This window comes from Phalacrocorax aristotelis, chromosome 2 (assembly GCF_949628215.1).
Source record: "Phalacrocorax aristotelis chromosome 2, bGulAri2.1, whole genome shotgun sequence".
In the NCBI taxonomy this organism is placed as follows: domain Eukaryota; kingdom Metazoa; phylum Chordata; class Aves; order Suliformes; family Phalacrocoracidae; genus Phalacrocorax; species Phalacrocorax aristotelis.
This window is the reverse complement of record NC_134277.1, coordinates 4,297,935-4,318,130: the sequence shown is the minus strand read 5'-3', so window position 1 is coordinate 4,318,130 and position 20,196 is coordinate 4,297,935. Positions and strand designations below refer to the sequence as shown.

The 20,196-nt window shown below is 39.6% G+C and overlaps 1 protein-coding gene across 1 annotated transcript in view; it reads right to left on the bottom strand.

The window, feature by feature from the left end:
- Window positions 1-4,259: 4,259 nt before the first annotated feature.
- Window positions 4,260-20,196, bottom strand: part of LOC142053859 (vasoactive intestinal polypeptide receptor 1-like) — a 28,564-nt gene continuing 12,627 nt past the window's right edge. Inside the window, exons 3-13 of the mRNA XM_075086102.1 lie at window positions 19,946-20,053; window positions 19,109-19,218; window positions 16,242-16,339; window positions 14,983-15,115; window positions 14,399-14,552; window positions 12,385-12,445; window positions 10,707-10,776; window positions 9,740-9,831; window positions 8,615-8,744; window positions 7,252-7,293; window positions 4,260-4,457 (exon numbers count right to left, since the gene is read on the bottom strand). Coding sequence (XP_074942203.1) covers window positions 4,269-4,457; window positions 7,252-7,293; window positions 8,615-8,744; window positions 9,740-9,831; window positions 10,707-10,776; window positions 12,385-12,445; window positions 14,399-14,552; window positions 14,983-15,115; window positions 16,242-16,339; window positions 19,109-19,218; window positions 19,946-20,053 — 1,187 coding nt within the window. The 3' untranslated portion in view covers window positions 4,260-4,268. The remainder of the gene's footprint in view (window positions 4,458-7,251; window positions 7,294-8,614; window positions 8,745-9,739; window positions 9,832-10,706; window positions 10,777-12,384; window positions 12,446-14,398; window positions 14,553-14,982; window positions 15,116-16,241; window positions 16,340-19,108; window positions 19,219-19,945; window positions 20,054-20,196) is intronic.

Sequence of the window (20,196 nt, the reverse complement as noted above, 5' to 3'; positions counted from 1 at the left end):
CACGCAAACTAGATGCCCAAGCTTTCATTACAGATAATAGACACCAAGAGCAGGAATTGGATGCTCAAATGCAAGTAGCTGGTGTGATTTTTGGAGCTGTACGGTGTCCTGCCTGGCCTCCAGCTGCCTTTCCAGAAAAGTGTAAGTGTCCAAAAATCCGAACTATATCTGCAAGACAGCGCAGATGTTTTGGATGCCCCCAAACACCTCAAATGGTATTTGGTAGCTATGTTTATGCCACAGAATCCAACTCCAGATCAATAGCCAATGGTGTATAGACAGCTATACAGCTGGCCAAATGTAGGCGCTTACTTTAGGGAGAGCTGAGTGGCTCATGGATTTCACTGTGTTGCTAATAATTCCACTGGCTTAGATACCCAAATCACATATAGGCTGCAACATACAGACGCCTACATTTAGCTGCCATAACCTGTGAGCTGAACACCACCTTCGCTTTACAGAAAGAATATCACATTGGGTATTTCTTATCACAGCATTTAATTTTACCTGAAGATCATCTCTGTCATGCAATGCACTTTTAAATTGATTAATTACTTCTTCCCTTAGGTTGAGATGCACTGAAACCTTTCATGTTTTTCAGTCCTGTTTTTTTTCCAATAGCTTCTACCATCACTCTGCACTGCTCTGAAAATCCAGCTCTGAGTGGATTAGGCAACCTTGGGGAAGCTCAGCAGTGGCAAGGCAGGTAAAGCTGCCTGCTGGAAGGATTTCTTTTAATCTGGAGTCCGCACAATCAAGCCTTCTGAAAAAAATATTCTGACACTGTAGACAGTTAAAAAATTTACTTTTGGTGAGAAATTTCAGTTACCTTAACAACCTGTCTTTCCTGCAACACGAAGAAAAACAGCTGAAAATATTGTTTCTTTCCAGGTCGTCATGCAGTTTGCAAAGGGATTTAAAAATAATACTTGAAGAGTTAAACTGTGTAAAAGACACAAGGGGATTAGAGGAAGAGAAAGCAGCTTTTCCTAGCTGATATACCTTAATGATATATTGCAGCTGTCCTTTGGTAATCATGTAAATCTCATTTGGGAGAGGGCATATCTCAGGTTCGCACTGGCTGTGAGCAGGGGGCAATGGGGCAATGTTTCGGTGCGCTGCCCAGCTTCCCAGACTGCACACATCCAGACAGGCCAGCAGCATGCCCAGCACACGCCACGCACCACGAGATGGCAGTGCCTCCACGCAGACCGCGCAGCGCTCCTGGACACGGTTCGTGACAACCCCTTTGGTGCCTTCGCGGGCCTGCTGGGAAGCAATGCATCCCTGAAGCGTTCACTACTCCTACACACACCACCACATCCTCAGATGTGTCATCAAGAAGGGATCAGCAGCCTTTCCACAGCCCAAACAAAACCTTAATCCAAGAAAGTTTTGCACTCCCCAGGGTTATTAACCTCAGCACCAGGTTGTTGCAAGTGTGCCCTTTATATAAATTATGTAAATAATGGCTTTGTATATGTGCAGATTATCTTCATATAGCCCTCAGTTCCAGCTTAAGGCTTACACAGCCTGATCCAAAACATCTGAAAAGTGAAAGGCTTAGAAATGTTAACAGCATTGGGAGGGATGCAGGGGCATTTTGGACAGAGGACAGGCGGAGCAGGTGGCTGGTGTATTGCTGAGGTTGCGGGAGAAACTTTGAAACGTTGGGCTGGATCTGTGTGACACGAGTTGCAAGGGTGACTGGAAAGAGCTTGAAGCAAAAGGGGATATCTGAGGAATTAATGCAAGCTGAATGTGCACGGTGATGATATATGGGTACAAACTAGGTTGTGGGGGTCTGGTAGGAATAGTGGGGTTGCTAGAGCTGTTACATTTTTATGAGGAGACTGAACACTGAATGACTGATGGAAAGATCCTTCATGGTATACTGGGACCTATCACCTTTATCTACCATCATTTCCACTTCCTCTGGATCCTTGGTCCCAGTAATAAAGGAAGAAGATATATAGTGAGATGGGTGGTCTTAAGTCAAATGCAGGCCATCCTGGGAGCTCAGCTGGGAAGTGTGAATTGCTGTGTGACACAAAATGGCTGATACATGTTCCAAATAAATGATCAAGTTAGGTGGGAGAGAAAGTAGGGGGGAATTGTACTGGGAGAAATCTCAATAATGTAAAGCCTCAGCCCAGGTTTTTTTGGAAGAAACATTCCCAGGTCAGCCAAAAGCAGAAGCATAGTTCACTCCAACTTTTTTCCTCCCCAAAGGCAGATGAAGAGATATGGGTCTATTCCTTCATATAGACACCTCAGTAATATTTACCACAATTGCTTCCTCAAGAAAACATTCAGAAGTAGTCAGACACTAACCGTCTTCTCTCAAAAATGAATAGAAGCAGGGTACCACAGACCCATGTCTTAGTGACGGTGTCTTGGAAGGGGAGTGGGCATTAACTCAGGCCACAGGATCATGTAAAGTAAATCTTTTATTGGATGAAAAGGTCAAAATTGTACATATTCATTGGCTTCAAAACTGCATCCATAGTAAACACAATTATAAGACTGTCCTTTTTTTTTTAAAGTCTCAAATGAAATATCCAAACTGACATAATTAAAATTTACAAAATCACAACAACTGTAATTGTCATTTGCATTTTATAGATGTACATCATACAAATGTGTTCACATCAATATGCTAGGCAACAAACTTAAACAACAAAGGAGCAACAGTTGCTTTTACAAAGAAAATTGATAAGGAGTCAGAATAGACAAAATGACACCTTATACAGGTGATCTGATTCATTGGGACAGAGCCTAATTAATAAAGGACTGATCTGAATAATATTTATAGAAATCTGGACAATTCACCTCTGCTGTAACAATGGAACTAAACATGAAGCACCTAAAATCAACAGAGAGGTTTCCGTGAAGTCAGATGTCTCCTGGCATAAATAATTAATCAAGAGCAGAACAAAATGAGGGACTGGAGCGCTACTTTTTAAAGCTAAACTGATATTGCTTTTCACAGAAAGCCAACATGTACTTGAATGGCCATGGTCTCTAGCAATGCTTTCTAGTTTGAATGCAGGTTCTCCTGGGAACGATCCTATCTTGAAAGGAATTATAGCTGTGTCTAGTGTACCTTCTGTGCCATTTCATTATTTTTGGAGAGTTTGAGGTAGAGTCCAACTCAGTCCTGAAGAAAGTGGAAGGTCATGCGAAGAAGTGACACAAGCACAATATCGGTTTGCTCTGTTTTTCTAGACCATACTTTGCTTCACTAGACCACGCTCCTGTTTTGATAATTCTGATCCCAGAAACATCATTGAGTGGAGTGATAATGAGCTAAGAAATGATGGGCAGGACTGAGATAATCACAGTAATCACAGCAGATTAGGCTTCAAAGGGAGGTCCCCAAAAAAGCACAAAAGCATGGTTTAATTGTGTATTTCATTGATGGATCCAGCCAGCCTTCAAGGTTATGGTGACAGAAAGTCTGCGCCAGCTACACAAGGATGAGCAGCTGGTCACTAAGATTAGATCTGTAAATTATTCTGAGGTCAAGGTAGTCCACCTGGCTTACTGCATTGGGTTTGCTATATGTTCTTCCTTCATACACACATAATCTGTCTAGTGTTCAGCTACTCCATGTTTTCCCAGGGACAAGAAAGGGCTTGGAATCCTCTGGCTTAATTTAATCTCTCTGTTCAACAGGCATGGAAGAAAAAACCTGACTAGATAATGTAACCCTTTTTTTTTTAGTGTCACTCTTGAAACACCTTGAGATTCCTTTTAAAGGAAGTTGGTTCCCCATAGGTAGGTGCTTAGCAAGTTTCTGTCTGTAATTCCCATTAAGTCAGGCTCAAGTTGTCTCAAAACAACTAGTAAAACATCACTAATCATTATGGCAAACCTTTGTCATCACATAACTGTTTCAAATGAAGATTAGGAATAGTACTCCAGAAAACTGGAAATTTCAAGAAACACTAACAAAGAAGTGACAAACACGCTGGGCCTGGGAGGAATTAATGTAGTTCCTTTTTTTTGGGGGGGTGCTAACCTGCTGATTCACACTAGATCAAGGTCTGGCCTTTCACAACAAAACAAGTGGATTTTATGTGCATAAGGAGAGAGAGAACCAGGGTTGTGAGACTCATCTGTACCAGGTGAGAAAAGCAGATCATATTCAGGACAAGAAATTCGCAGAAGGCTCTTGACATTATGGAAAGCCATAAAGGATCCAAGCTGGCTATCTCTTAGGTAGTATGTTACAAGGTCACAGCAACTCCTCCTCCTAGAAAAGCTCAGACAGAAGTTACACCATTCTGGTACATAGATGTTTTCCTTTTTGGACTGATTTTTTCAAGCAGTGATAACTGAGTGACGTAGTTGACTGGACTGTTTTCTCTGGACAAAGTCCTATGTTTGTGTGTGAAGTTCAGGTATTCTTGATACTGCCATTTGCACAGTTGTTTCTTCAGTTCACTTTGAACCTATAGAAAAGGAATTCAAAAACAAAGAATCAGAAAGTTAAGACTTAGTGGGCATTGAAGGTAAAATATGCCAAAATGTCTGCCTGACTACTTAGCCCAGATACCCGAAGGCACCCAAATCAATCAGTATTAAGCTGTGACACATTTTTAGAACTTAAAGATGTCACTGTTCACTTTTGAAAATAAACAGACTTAATTTCCAAAATTCAGAGGCTGATGGGGAAGTTTTTGACTGTACTTTCCTTGCTTCTTAATGAAGCTTATGAAGCATCTGCTTCATAAATATTTCTACCTTTTTGTATAATTTCTACTTTTCCTCATACTTAGTGTTCTGTGTCTCCTTGCTGTGACCTGTTATGTACAATAAAGGTTATCTCCAGGCTGTCAGTTTATCCAGTTTGAAATCCCTTTTAAAGATCCCTTCCTGGCTCTGAAAGATTCTGAATCAACTTGAATAGATATTATGTTTGAGAGAGGTCTCAGGGATCCTCAAAACCATAGGTAAAACGGACTTATTTTACCATCTGACACACAACTAACAGGTGGGTTGAACAACCCTGGAGGTCCGTGCCCTGCTGTGGACACTACTGGGGCTGAGATGAGCGAACAGTGGGAAAGCAGGTTCTGTTGCTCTACATAAAGCAGCTCACACTCAATGCTGTAGCAGATGGAGAGCAAGTAGGTGCAGGAAACACCCAGGTCTTGCCACCGTTCACATGAGCAGTCTGCTCCTGTGGATTAATGGCTCACTGTGCCCTGTTATCTCTGTTCATGTTCAGCTTCATCTCCCTCTGGTTCTCCTGCAAGGGGGGTGGCTTTCCTGAATGTCTACAAGGTAATTACAAACGCCATCCTAAACTAAGAAGATATGTCAAATGGTTCTAACCACATAGCTGCCATGTTCCGTGGCTGTCATTAGTACTGAAAATCTATGACAGTGTTATAGTTAGCATCATTAGCAAAAACCCATCCCAAATTAAATGCAGAAATTAGCTGTTAGGTGAAACTATTAATTCTTACACGGAATGTAAGTATGGACAAAGGTGATTTAAGTACTTTGAACTTAGGAATTCATCTGGTAATTCAGTTATCTAATCCTCTACTAGGTACGGGCTCTACAGTGACGTATAGAAAGGAGGGTGGGACGTGCAGAAGTACATCTGGGACATCAGGGCTCCATGAAAGTCACTTTCAATAATTATCAATGAGGTGACCCCATTCTGCCTTTATTTTCTCTGTTAACCACACAGACTTGCCAGCCCCTGTGTGCAACTTCAGGTATGGACAGAACACGTCCTCTGGAGCTTTCAAGACTCTAGTAAATAAAATGGGACTTCCCTCACCAACCCAGTACTCCAGTATTATCCCAGCAAGCTCAAAGCCCTTCAGCACTGCTGTGTACCTTATTCCAAAAACCAGGACACACAATACCACTTTCATCCCATACAGATACCACCCAGCTTGGCAGCAGAGCAGTCTCTCACATTGTTGTAGATACTTAAAACTGAAGGAACACAGAGAGAAAATATTAGTTTTTATGATTGCAGGGAACCATAATGGATGGAGGGAGGATCCACTGCCAAGTTGTAATGAGTGGCCAATCTGCTCCAGACACAGTTATCCCTAAGCAGCATGGATGCAAGCCAACCCATACTGCTTAATCTTGGGGCCAGAGACCACACTTTGCCTGACCATTTTTGACAAGTAGTAGATTTGTGTGTTGCAAGATACAATATGCAAGCTATTTAAAGGCTGTTGGCAAGGAGTCTACGCAGACAGAAGGCAGGCGGGAAGTAAAACATTCTGTATTTACAGTTAGTCCTGAAAGCAATCCCTCAGAATGGCACTAGAATGGCCATTATGAACTGTTTTCCTAAGTAACAAACGTATTTTATGCATTATTCATCCTTGGGTAGTATTAATGTCACCTCCATTTAGCCATCTCTATGACAGCATTCAGTGTAAGCAAGTGGGGAGACTGAGGCACTGTTAGTGGGTGATTCTGCTCATCTAACCTACACACTTTTCTGAGGATGAGATGTGTTTTTACACTTTTCTCGTGACTCTTGTTTTATGGCTTTGGGGGAAAGTGCAGCAAATTCTGGCAATCCATACAGTTTTTACACAAAGAAATCTAGAGAGCTCTCCTTTCTGTGGGAAGCAGTTTGTTTTGTCCCTGCCCATGGCAGGAGTGCTGGACTAGACAGTCTTCAAAGGTCCCTTCCAATGCAAACCATTCTGTGGTTCTATGGTTTTTAAAAAGACAGGCTCTCCAAAATATACTACAGCAAATTTATCCAAATTCTAACAATGTTACAAAACCCAGGAAATAAAGTGCTTGAACACAACTACTGAAAACACAAAGGCTGCCTTGAGGAAGGGAGAGGGAATGGAAAAGGGAGAGGCAAAGGGAGAGGGAAAGGGAAAGGGAAAGGGAAGAAACTTGTTAGGAGAAAATAAAGCTAAAGAAAGTAAGTAGTGTCACAAGATTTCCATTGAGACATCATCATGATACCTATGGGACATAAAGCAAAGAAAAAAGTCCCCTGACAGGAAAGTCACCGACCATTTGTAAAGGGTCATTTCTTCAAAGCTTATTTTGTGTCCTTCTGTCAGAACTGTATGAATACAAATAAAGTCAGCAAAGTTACCAGAGGACAAAGAGATATAGGTATTTCATGCTTTCAGGAGCAGATCAAAGCACAGATCTGTTCTGTAAATAGGGAAAAGGAGCAAAACCAGAGAGGCCCATGAGTTTAAAAGGTTTTGATAATCTTATGTACTTGCTACTCACCTCTGCGTTTGAGAAACAATACAGAAGAGCGACAAAAAATCCCTAGGACAGGACGGGTAGGGAGAAAAAAGCCAACCATCAGGATTTAAAGCATAGAATCAAAGAAAGACATCAGGTTTCATTTAAAATTTGAGTAAGACAACAAAAATACTGATTTTCCATTGTTATATTGGAGGTTAGGTGGTGTGGCACTATTTATTGTGTTTTCATTATAGGATTAAATTCCTCAATGGACTGGAGACATTATAGGTATATTGTTGCCCTTGTATGGAGACACTGATGACTAATTCAATGTTTACTGTATCCTACAAATAAGTTCTTCCTCAGATAATGTAGTAGGGACCTCTGTCTTGTTCCAGTCTGTATTTACAGTAGTGAATTAACTGGGTCAAGACCTGCTCTTGGTTCGCATCTTTGCTACTAAATATCTAATTTCACTCACAAGGCAATTGCTGTGTTTGAACAACCTATAGGGAAAGGTCTTGGGTTCATATTCACCCAGAGCTAGTTGGGCATTGTTTGGGGGAGTGTCAGTCAGCCAGGAGCCAAGTCATTTCACAGACTGTGCAAACACAGACAAACACCGGACATTGCTAGACTACATGTGTGTTAGTAAACTGAAGGAGGCACAGCCCTGAACACTGACCTGTGCTTCCACATGGTGTTAAAATGAACATGGTCCGTGACACAGCTTTGTCTTGGGCCAACAGGTATTTTCCCAAACAGTGTCCAGCCATGGTTGAGAGGTAAGCAAATAAGAGGGATCATTTTTGGCATATATGAACACGGACTAGCTATTATAGGGTACAGGGGAAAGGGGAAGGAAAAAGATCTCAGCTATATATTACAAAATGTACCATACCCGGGCCTTGGCCCTCTCAAATCCACAATATTGCTCTAAATAGTGGTACAGCAAAATAAAATATGCGAAGAAGTATTAATGTGACAGATTCATTACTGCTAAAGTGTAAGGGCAGAGCAGGTTGTTATACATTATCTTTATTTTTCAGTCCTCTTATCATCACCTTTATTATCTGTGGAATTAGTTTCAAGCAGTTCACCTTAATCCATAGGCTGGTCTTCGTGGTATCCAGTGATTGCTATTCAATAAAAGTAGATGTATTTTTTATTGTGATTATTAGTATGAAGTCTGACTCAGAGCTCAAAACTAGTGTGAGATTTCAAATAATAAGGTAAAGGAACAACAGAAAGAGCTTGCAAAGGAGTAAGATGGAATGTGTGCGTTGAATTTAGACACATTATTAACACCTGTTCTAATAACCAACCTAAAATGTAGAACTCCTGAGACTGTGGTGTTTCAACCCAAACCTCTTAGGACTCATAAACATCTTGTCCAGCTTACCTGAAAAGAACCCAAGCCCAGCTCAATATAAAGACGAGCTTCCAGACCAGTGTTTTCTGGGAAAAATGCAAAGACAATGTAGTGCACTCCAAAGAGGGGGATCAAGAGCAACGTGGATTTAGCAAGTCTCCTGGCAAACCAAGAATTGAAGAACAATGCATTGTTAGAAATTCAGAATTAGTGATAGCAACTATATATTGGAAAAAATTTCAATACACAGCTCCCAGAATGGAGGGAGCTGCATCTAATGAAGCTACAGAAAGATTACTTTCTTCCACTCCCACTGTTAACACCAGGTGAAAAAAAAATGAACAAATCAGCATGCAAGTTTTCCGTATTGACCTCCAAGGGTTCTTCTCCCTGCTCTACATGAAAAACAGGGGTGCCAAGCTAAGTACTCTGGTCTGTTCTCTTGAGACTAATCTCAGGCGCATGTAGGCATCTCCCACATAAGCGTCTCAACTTCCAAAACTGGCAACAGAGATCTAATCATCACTGTCCGTAGGTCTTCATTCAGTTGCTTAAACAGTGGTGTGAGAGCCACCACTGATGTTCTAGGGTATTTTGCTTGGCCTTCAACATACTCCAGAAGGGCACAGGTTTATGCTCGGCCCTGTGCCATAACTAACAGACATACATATATATCTTAGGATGAGTCAAATAACTCGCTAAAGTCCTCTGACTGCATTGATGAGAAGCATTGGCTGTGAAGGGAATCATAAACCAGAAGGGCTGGGTTCAGTTGCCAGAGTATCAGCATGTCGTTACTGCTAAGAATGTAACGGAAATTATCTGTATCTTTCTCTATGTGGCCATTTGCGTGGAAAGGACTGGAAGCAAGATGGATGTGTTACCGTTAGTGTTTACACTTTCAATCTGGGTCCTTTTGGAGCAGTAATACTTTATATTTTACTTTTCTCATTGTCTCCAACACACCCACCCTATCCTCCTCCCCCGAAGAAACAGAGATGTGATATTTGGAATGAAAAGGAAAGTTTACATTGTTATGTCTTCTGGGATTTATCTTTCTATTAGTAAGGAGTAGAACATTTTGTGCTCCTGCCCATAAAACATTTCTTATAGCAGCTACAGGAGGTCAATATCAAGAGACCCAGAAATACTTACACAAAGTGGCTTGAATGGCTCCCTCTTCCCTCTTGAGATTTCAGTTTATGGACCAGAATTCTTATCACATTAATAAATATAATAAAATTAATCTGAAAAGACAAGACAAAATCTGTAAACTACAAATCAATACATATCTTCAGCTGACACAAATTATCTGAAAATTCCCTGTTATAGGAATTGCACTGGTATAAATCAGTCAAGATCTGTTCACAGGTCAAATCAATACCATTAGAAATAGTATTATTTTTCCCACCAGTATATAGTTATATATAAAGATATGCTGAAATTTTTTTTGAATGAATATAGACCTACATACCTCAATATAATTTTATGTCTGATACTAAGCCCTAGTATTCACTGTCAGCACCTGGCAGACATTTCAAGGTCTAAATGGTCCCCCCGTTCCCTTCATTTTTTGTGACAGGGATCATAACAGATACATTTCTACATTACATACTGTTTCCTCCCTAAATTTAAATGGAATGAACGTGTACATAAGGGTTTTTTTTGTCTTAAGTTTACATCCTAAGAAATAATTTTAAAAATATACTGGATAAAATAAATTATCTATATGTATGTCTTGTATTAAACCAGCTTCATATTATCTAAGAGTCTTGCCTGCATGGATTGTCTTTCTTCAGAAATGACTTACAGAGACACAGACATGACTGTGGTCTGTGGAATGGAGATGTCAAGATGATTCCATAGTGTTCTAGCGTGACTCTAGAAAATATAGGTTTTACCCTTTAGCTTGTCATTTAGGGTGTTTGGGGTGGGGGTGGGGCACACAACAAAACCATAAAAAAAAACAACAAAAAAACCTATATGTTATACAATAGTTTCCAACTCTTTGAAATTCAATACTAAAATATGTGCTACTGTTTTTCTTCCAGCTTACTGAAAGAAGACACTAACTTAGTTTTCACATTTCAAAACGTACTCAGGACACAATGAAAAAACATACTAATACAGTGAGCAGAATGGGGCCTTTGATGATCCATAACACCACTCCATTTTCATCATCATCCCAACATCTGAAACAGCAAACAAAACCAGACATGTTATCTGTCCCATGTGAGCTTTTCACGGCACATGAATGTATTTCTGTCACAGAGTAGGAAAGTGATGGACACTAAGTTTTAAATCACTATTTAAATGCCCCTGCCAGTACTTGCACCCTGATACCTCTCTAAAAGCTTCTGTGTAGCCCAGCCTAAAAGAGGCTTATTCAGTAAGAGGCAAGGGTTGAAGAACCAAAGCAAAGTCAAGAAACGCACATTGTATTTCCAGGCTTCTTTCCTGCTCTTCTGTTGAAAAAGTGGCTGTTTGACAGGGTACAGATCAGAGACTGAACTACTGTGCATCCACAAATGTAATGACTTTGGGGTCATGAGGAAATAGGCAAGAAAAATCTAGAGCCCTAGTAAAAGTACCCTGAAGGAAGAGAGCAGAATGCACTTTTGGTCCTTGTTTTGAGGGTTTCATGTATTTAACATCAATAACAGTCCAGCTTAACTCCCTGCAGGCAAGTACCCTACATGCTAGGTTGTATCATGGTCCCTCTTCCTGTATTTTCCCTTCCAGTTTTGTGGCACAGGATATTTGGCTGCATAATGATAAAACTTACAGGTGGTGGCTTATCCCAGCATGCCCGAGCGTAAGGTGTATCTTTGCAATGTGAGTTCAGACCAGCTGCCTCTGAAGAACTTGGGTTTCCCATTTCCTAGGCTATTAGGTAAAAGTATTAGGTAAAAAATACTGCAGTATTGATACTGCAGTTTATTTATGTAGCTAATATTAGAAGTTGTCTGAACTCTGTCTGTAACTGGAGTGTCTTGTGCCAGATTCTTCTCCTACTGATCTGACAGATAAACCCAGCAATTCTTTGGAAAAGAAGCACTAGGACAGGAGGAAGAACGAAATCTTCCTCACATCTCTACAGGTTACAAAAAAGCACATGATGTGGAAAAGTAGACCACTTCCACTTATGAAACAGTAATAAAAAAAGGAAAATAGGATGTACTAAATGTGGTGGACCGTAGAACTTATGGCTTTTACATCATTAATCTGAGTCCTGAGAAGGCAGGTGTAAAATAAAACCTTTTCTAACTGATCATCCATGTGAAATGACCTGAAGGCCTTCGGGGCAGCTTTTAGTAAACAATCATCTGCTTTATACCTGGCTCTTATACTGAAAGATTTAAAAAAAAACAAACAAACAAACACTCAATGAACTGAATGGAAATGGAAGAAGAAAGTACTTATCAGGACACAATGTATTTGGGGGGTACTTATTTGAAGAGATTAAGAATAGTAATTTATGGTTGATTTTATACAAAAGCAGTGATTTTCTTAAAATATAATGATTTCAGGGACTGGGCATTAGGAAACTAAATGAAAATTCAATACTTACTATATTTCCAGGTTTTATTATTCCATACATGCACATAAAAATCAGAAGGCTTAAAGCTATTTTCTCACTTACTTGCGTATGAAATTTAAAGATTAGAGGCGCCACTTTAGAATGACATTTTTTTTCCTTTTTTTTTTCTTTATATATATATCTATTTTCCCCCACTGGCAAATCAAAATACAGTACAAAATAAGATGCCCTTGGCTTCCTTATCCAAGCTCTGATTTACCCGGTATTTTGTCGAAGGATTCTTGTGAGGATCCAAGCAAACATCACAGCAGTTGGAGCTCCTGGACAAATCAACATGGAACACAATATAATTGCTTTGAGTACCATGTCCCATGGAAACTTTATTCCAGGAAGGTTCACAGTGCAGCAGATTGGATGGACACTAAAGATCAAAGAATGGGCCAGACAATAAATAACTTTATGAAAGAACTTAACTTGCTGCTCAGGGAAAGAAACAAAAAGAAAAAAAAAAAAACAGAAGAATGAAACCAAAACAAAAGAGAATAGGGGATGCTGTGAAATTATCTTTTAAAAAATAACAGCTAAGAATTACTTGAAGGTTTGGATATTAATTACTTGCGAAGCTGGAGGAATAATTTATTTAGCTAAAGCTCTTTTATCTTTTGAATTGTGGCCAGCATACAACTCTCTGTACACTAGTTGGAAGAGGTCACATTTTCATCCTAAGAAGCCTCTACTGATCACTCTAGACCCAACAACTAATGAGCATTCCATGAAAATGTAGCTAAATCCATGAACTGGTTCTTTCTAGCCTCACTTTGTTACTGCTTATCCTTCTGCATTTATGACTGAATAGTTATTTCTTTTCTTTCTACTTTTTTTTTGAATTTTTTTAATAGGTCTATAAACTAGCAATTGCTTTTGCTCTCGGTCTGTGGAATTGAATTTCCAAAGACTAAGTAAGTTTCAAATCTGCGACAAAAGGGACTCTAATCTGAAGCCAGTGACATTTTCACTGATAAATCTATAGAAATATAGCTAATATCTTTCTAAGTATCATTTGAGATCTGTGGGAAAGGACCAGAAATTGTCCTTCCTAATTTTAGACCTTTGTTCAAGGCCTTTAAGCTGGGACCATATTCAGCTCAAGTTTCCTTTTTAATTAATCAAAAGAAATATTTACATCTGTATCTCCTAAGATCTGTGTTGCCCCTGAGATTTCTTTCACTTTCTGTTGATTATAGAAGGAGGCAAGGATTACTATATTATTAATCGAGGTGTTTCTTTTGTTATCTCAAGTTAGCTGTGGTTAATCAAGGTCTAAACATCTAGTTTCAGGATATCATAATTAGAACAGCTCCAAATCAACATTCCCTTTATAAAATTAAGACTTTTAAAATTTAATTACATAAAAAAGTCTGAGAATTTGAAGATGAAGGATAAATTATTATTTCCTTCAGGAGAATTTGATTTTCGTTCCTAAAGCCAAAAATATCATGTAACCACTCAGTTTGGGTTCCTCCATTTTAAAATAGCCAAGATGAGGTACAAGAGTATCTGGGAGTTACAATGAATAATTCTTTGCAAGGAAAGAAATTTTATGTATTGCATGCATACATTCTAAAAATCAGAGATAATTTTAATTGCTGTATATTTAATTACTGTATAAACTCAAAAGATTCCCTAAAGCCAGAAGATCTTTGAAAAAACAAGAAGAATTTTTTTTTATTCCTAGGCCTGAACTGAACATGATTTAAGATTAATCTATCTAGTTCTGCTTACTAAAAGCAAAATGTCAACTTAGAGTTAGTCACCCAAACTTCTTTAGTCAGTGGAGGAAGGCGATGTATTTCCAGGATTTTATCCAGCCATATTACTCATCTTCCTGAGGAATGGATTAATCACCTCCGTGGCATGCATACCTAACACTGCTGACTGCAGGAGAAACCTGGAGACATAGTTTAGATTAGAGGGCTAATATTTAAATTACTGTAGTTGCATGAAATTAATTCTAATCATAAAGACGAATACTGTAGTCTCTCAAGTAGGCATATCATGGTGCTTCTAGTAATCCAGCCTATCCTCTCCTTCAAAGTTTTGAATGGTTAAATACTTAACGACATAAACAGAAAGACATAATCATAGTATGGTTTTGATGTAGCAGTACTGGATGAATGGGCAACTTTCGTTAGAAAGGTGGCACTTTGATAGGCACCTTTTGTCTGAAAGTAAATGGAAATACCAGGTAACACAAAGAGGAGAAGAGTACTAACCCCAGCCAGTAAATATGAACCACCATACATACTGCTTGTCTGAAACAAAGGTCAGCAAAAGCAGTGTTTGCAGGTATATCCCTTCTATAAGAAGCCAGAAGAAATTGGCTAAAATACTGAACTGGAAGAACGCCACAGCAGCCTTACAGGCAACCTGGAAATGCAGAGGAAGGAAAAACTATTAGGTGTGCTCTCTATGGTGCCAGGTTTCTCTACAAGTACAGGCAAAATTTGATGTTACCACACAAGAATGGAGAAATTATTACAAGATTGGAGTAGGTTTGGGATTCCATCATTTCAATTGACTTTACTTCATTTTTTTGAAAGGGTAGCATTGACCCTGTCTTACAAATTAAATTCTTCACTGATAGAAATTGTTACAGCTCCATTAGAGTCAACAGACCTGTACCTTATATATCAAAGCTGAATGTAGCCATAGCGCTTGGTCTTTGGGTTTCTGTAGTATTGTTTAAGACTTCAGTTCTAGCAAACTAAAGAGAAATGGGATTAAGAAATCTCCACGTTCTCTTCAGGCCAAGAATTAAATGTTAAATCAAGGATAAAAGAGAGAGGAAGTTTAGTACCGTTGACATTAGGCAGTGGTCCATAGTTTCATCTGCAAACAAAACAGCATCTTTGGTGAAAACAGCAATTGCTCTCAGGATAAAGGAGACAAACAGGTGCATATGGATGTAATTCCGTGTACAGTGGAATTTTCTGACATGGAAAGAAAAAATAAAAATTGTTCTTCAAGAGAAATTTCTCATGGTCTCATCAAAACTCAGACAGGAATACAGGTTGACTTCAGACACCTTCCAAAGCAAGTAAATGATCTGTCATTATCTAAGAGGGTGCTAGACACAAAAGAGCAGAGCAGCTATTATCTCTTTAAGCTAATAAAAGTGCTAGTATAATTGTCCTTGAATCACCACACATTTAAGGGAAAAGCCAAAAGCGGAGAGTAACTCTGTTACTCCTGGGCTGTATTGCAATAATACCTTTCAATTATTCTAAATAACATTTTCTGTTGCATGAGCTTGCAACAGGCTCTTCAGCCCCGTTCTGGCTAGAGGAAAACAGTATTGAATAGGTTTCAGTCACATGTTGTGGGATGGCTGCCAAAGAAGTAGCTGCCTTACCCTCGACTGCATTTCCCAAGATTGCCCTCTCCACAGTTTGACCTTGAGCTGAAGGAATCTCCTTCAAGGTTTGCACAGATCAGCCTCTTGGTCCTGGGTGTCTCTATAAGTGATATGACCTTCGAGACTGCAAAGCCACTCCAGTTAAGAAGCTGCTTCTGTGCTCTGTGCTCCTGTCTGCAGAGTAAGCTTAAGGCTTTTCTCCAAATGCACTGGAACCAATCAAAACGACAATCAACTTCCTAATATCTGACACCATCGAACATGACATTTAAATCTCTTTAAATCTCTTTCTGAATCTCCCAATTATGGAAGCAATGGTCTTTCACAGAGGGAATGGACAGTTTAGAATTACTACTAGTCCAGGGACATGAAAGACTTTTTCTCCAGAGCATGTCCTGCTAGGCACTGGAGGAATAGTTATCTTACATTAACAGTGATAACAGGCTGGAGCATTTCCACTGTATGGTGTCATTAAGGAGACTAAGACAGCCTGCCCAGCCAGCTTTATCGTTTTAACATCTGCAGGGAAATGCCACAACATCAATAGAGAAGGACCCATTGCCATCAACAGTGTTATGTCTGAGAAGGATTTGAAAATAATAATAAAAAAATTGCACAAAACAGAAACACAGAGGGTTTGAGAGGAATTAAGATGAGGCTATCTTAAGACATCCTGGAAGAAAGACCTTTTTTTTTTTTACCTGAAGGCAGCAAACACAATTAGAGCTGTAATGAGTGAAGTCACTGATGCTGCATAGCCAGCAGTGTAGACACGCCAAAATGCAGAATAATATGATTTCTATGAGAAAAAGAGAACACAGACCAATGCTGGTGGTTATGCAGCATGCATGCTAGTGTGCATATTTCACTAAGAGACATTTTCCCTTACTAGACAGTCCTATCACCTGTGTGCTGCTTTGCATGCTTAAGATCTGATTCAGGTTTTCCCTTCCATCACTAACACACCTTTTTTCTTTTGAAACCTACATAACCTTACACATGAAAGAGGTTCCACAGCCCACAGGCTCGTATGGAATAGTGACCCTCTTGAGCATGTTCAACAGGAAAATGTTACTTTTGTTAAGTAACTACATTTTCTCCTATAGATACCTAAAGTCTCTAGGGCACTGAAGGTTGCTGATGGGGGATCTGTAAATCTGTCGCTTTAGACTTGGTCTAGATTCACTCTGTTTATCTCAAATGATGTTTTCCACTGATTTAATAAGTGTTAATTTTCATAAACAGCTATATTTAAAGAGAAATAAACCTTTCATTTTGCAGGTGAGGAAACGGAAACACTGGGAAACAGTCACGTCACACTGTGGAGGTAGGAAAGTTAAAGCCAAGGAAATAACGTCACAGTCTAACTCTTTGGACAAACAGTTCATTCAGTAGCCATGTATTGTAACACCGTAAATTCTTTATACTTCATTTGTTTGTTTGCCCTGCATTCAGATATCCTATGTCCCAAGAAATATAAAGCATGCTTACAGTGCTTTAGCTATGCAGATTTTATTCTGACTCCCTACAAGATCACCTATTTATTCAAAATGCCAAGAAACTAAATTATCTGAATCGAGGTATATTTCCTTCTTGCAAATGCAATGGACACTTTGTCCTCTAATTGATCCAAACTCTGTTTATCCAAAAGGCAGTTGCCTCTAGGTTGAGGCAACTGATTAGCAACATTAGGTAGGTCCATAAATAAATCTTGCAACCCTGACAACCTAGGAATCATCCTGGTGTTTCTGAAATAGATTTAATCTTTTATACAGTGATTTCAAAACACAGGTGAAAATTAGAAAATAGGTTCTTCAACTGAACAATGAAATATTTCAATGCATTTTATCTGTTTTTGAAGGGTAGCTAAAAAAACAACACTATTTGCAGAAGACATCATAAGTCCTCACTGCAGATACAAAATACAAAACAAGTGGTTGTCTTAGAATTTAAGTGGGATTCTTCTCACCTACTTCTCTATGTTTACAATGCAGGAGAGTTTACTGATCTTATCTTCCTTTTATGGACTTTGCGGGTTTGTCTGCAATAACAAACCAGACACAGCCACAGCACAGACATGAGCTCTGCCTGAAATCTTTCATAATGTTAAAATGTAAATACAGCCCCTTGCCTGATTTCAGCCTAGTCCAGCTACAGACTATGTCTGGCTTAGCACAAGCCAGGGACTGCTCAGAGAAATCCACCCTGGCGTGGAGGGTAAGAGAATTTAGCCCTGTGGGTGAAAGCCATGCCATGGCAGCTGGCCCCATGGTTGGAGAACTGTGTGCCAGAATACATGACACCTTACCAGTCTCACACCCCTTCTGAACTGTCTGCATGGTTTCCAGCAACTTTCTGGAAGTTTTCTAAGCATTTCTCTTTCTAGCTTCCCCACAGGGTAAAGAAGTACAAATGTTCTGGGTTTACAGGAATTGAGCTCCAGATATCTGTACTGCCTGTTCTAGCTGTGCTTGAGTTTCTAAGTTCATGGAGGCGAACGTGACGCCAGTTGTGTCTACACTTCCTGAAGATTCAGTTACCTGAACTAGTGTTGTCTTTGAGCTTTCATGCCTGGAGAACCAAAAACACTCGTAAGGAGTTTCATGAGTTAGCCTTTTCTTTCATAGATCGGAGGTAACCTATCGCTTCTGTCAAAATACCAGAGGAGGAGGAGGAGGAGGCAGTGATGTACCCCAGGAGCTAGTGCATTGGTACAAGATGTATGAGCCTTGCCCCATACAGACAGGAAACGAGGGGATGGAGACAGCCCTTTTCTCTCGTGCTGGAACTGCCCCGTTTAGCAAGGGTCAGAACTCAAGAGGCAGAAGCAGCGAGCACATCTCTGCCTCATGGCTGAAGGTCATTGATTAACAAAGTTCACCACTGAGACAATGACACCACCAGAGCAGTGCGAGGCATTCTTATCCTGGATAGGATGATGAGGATCATGGAAATTTAAATCATATGAAGAAGTGGGTGAAAAAAAAACTACTCCTGGAGTCTAACTGAGCACCTAATGATGCTCTTCAGATAGGAAAAAATAGAGGATCATTTCCTACTCCACTGAACACCTAAGATAAAGTGTGAAAATACTCAATGGAATCCAAGAGTTCCCTCCTTGAGGTGTGCATTGACCACCATGCTATGAAGTTATGGAGTCTTTTTTTCTAACTCAAAGAAAATCTGGAAAAACAAGGAACAGGAAGGAACTAAAGGAATTTTCCCTGAAAAATTCCCCACAGACTAGTTGGTAGGACTTCCCTGGGAGATGGGTGCATGATGTGGATTCAAATCAGCTTTGCCAGAGAAGTAACATCATGAGTCTACAGATTAACACCAAGAGGAGACAACTGGATAGAGACAGAAGTGTTACCTGCCAATCCTTTGCTTCATATTATGTTTAATTTGTTAAACAGTCTCTAAATATGCCTAAGAGGTTTGAGCTTAGCACTGAAGACGGGCAATTACTGGATTCTGACAAGGCTCTCGGGTGGGAGAATCCAACTATTCATCACACTCCAAAGAGGGTACTCTGGAGAAATCCCCAAGCATGAAATCAAAATCTCACCTGATCCTCAGGCCCTTTACTGGAACCTTCATCGAATCCACAGGCGATGGTGTATGGTGGGAATGGTTCTGACCAATAGGTTTCCTGTGTACAGTTTCTCTGAAGGAAGCCTTGAACGGTAAAATATATCAGAGAATGAATTATAGAGGGGGAGGTTCTTTAAGTTTTGACTAGAAACAAGTTTTTATTCTTACTTTGGTGTTAGGCACTTACAGATCTAGTCATGTTCAGCAAGACTGGCTATAGAGCCATATTATTCTATATATAATTTGAAAAGTTGAGATAGGTGTTCCCATGCATTTCAAGATGCAGTGGAACGTCTACATTTTATATAGGAAAATCATTCTGCAGATTCAGTCTTTACACAGAGGAAATCAAATTATGCAGTCTATCCTGCATTTACAACATAATTTGTGCTTGCGGACAAAGTCCTGCACCACCTGATCTAGCTTTGAAATTAGATTCAATTTTTGAACTTGGTCCTGCTCTGACTGGAGGATTGGACTAGATGACCTTTCTAACTGTAATTATTCTATAACTTTGTAAATCAGTTATTCTATCCATACTTATATTCTTTTATAACCTTAGCAACATAGTGCAATTGCCCGTATTTTTTAGACCACCGAAGAGACTAGACAATTAGTACAGCATAAAGCAAACCAGAAGAGTGCCAAGTATTGACCATAAGCCAAGATGTGTATCTGGATAATTACTCTATGTTGGCTGACATAAAATAGCATAGTGAATCAGGAAGATATGCAAGTTACTGAATCTTTAACTATTAAAATTTATTTTCAAAATATCTAGGGATAAGAAAGAATAGGAAAAAAGTCTTGCCGTGGATATTGGTGATTTCTTCAAAAAATCTTGGACAGGGAACTTTAACCACTTCCCCAAAAGTGGCTCTGGGCCAGCATGTTAGACCATCCCAATCTCTGGTGCATCCTGGAAAAAAAACAATGCCTGTAAATAACACGCAGAACATTATACAATTGATCTTCCATAACAATTTTGTCTGTGGCTTTCCCACTAACTCATGTGCATAAGGAACAGCCACAACAGGACACGCAGCTCTGCAAGTGAAGGAT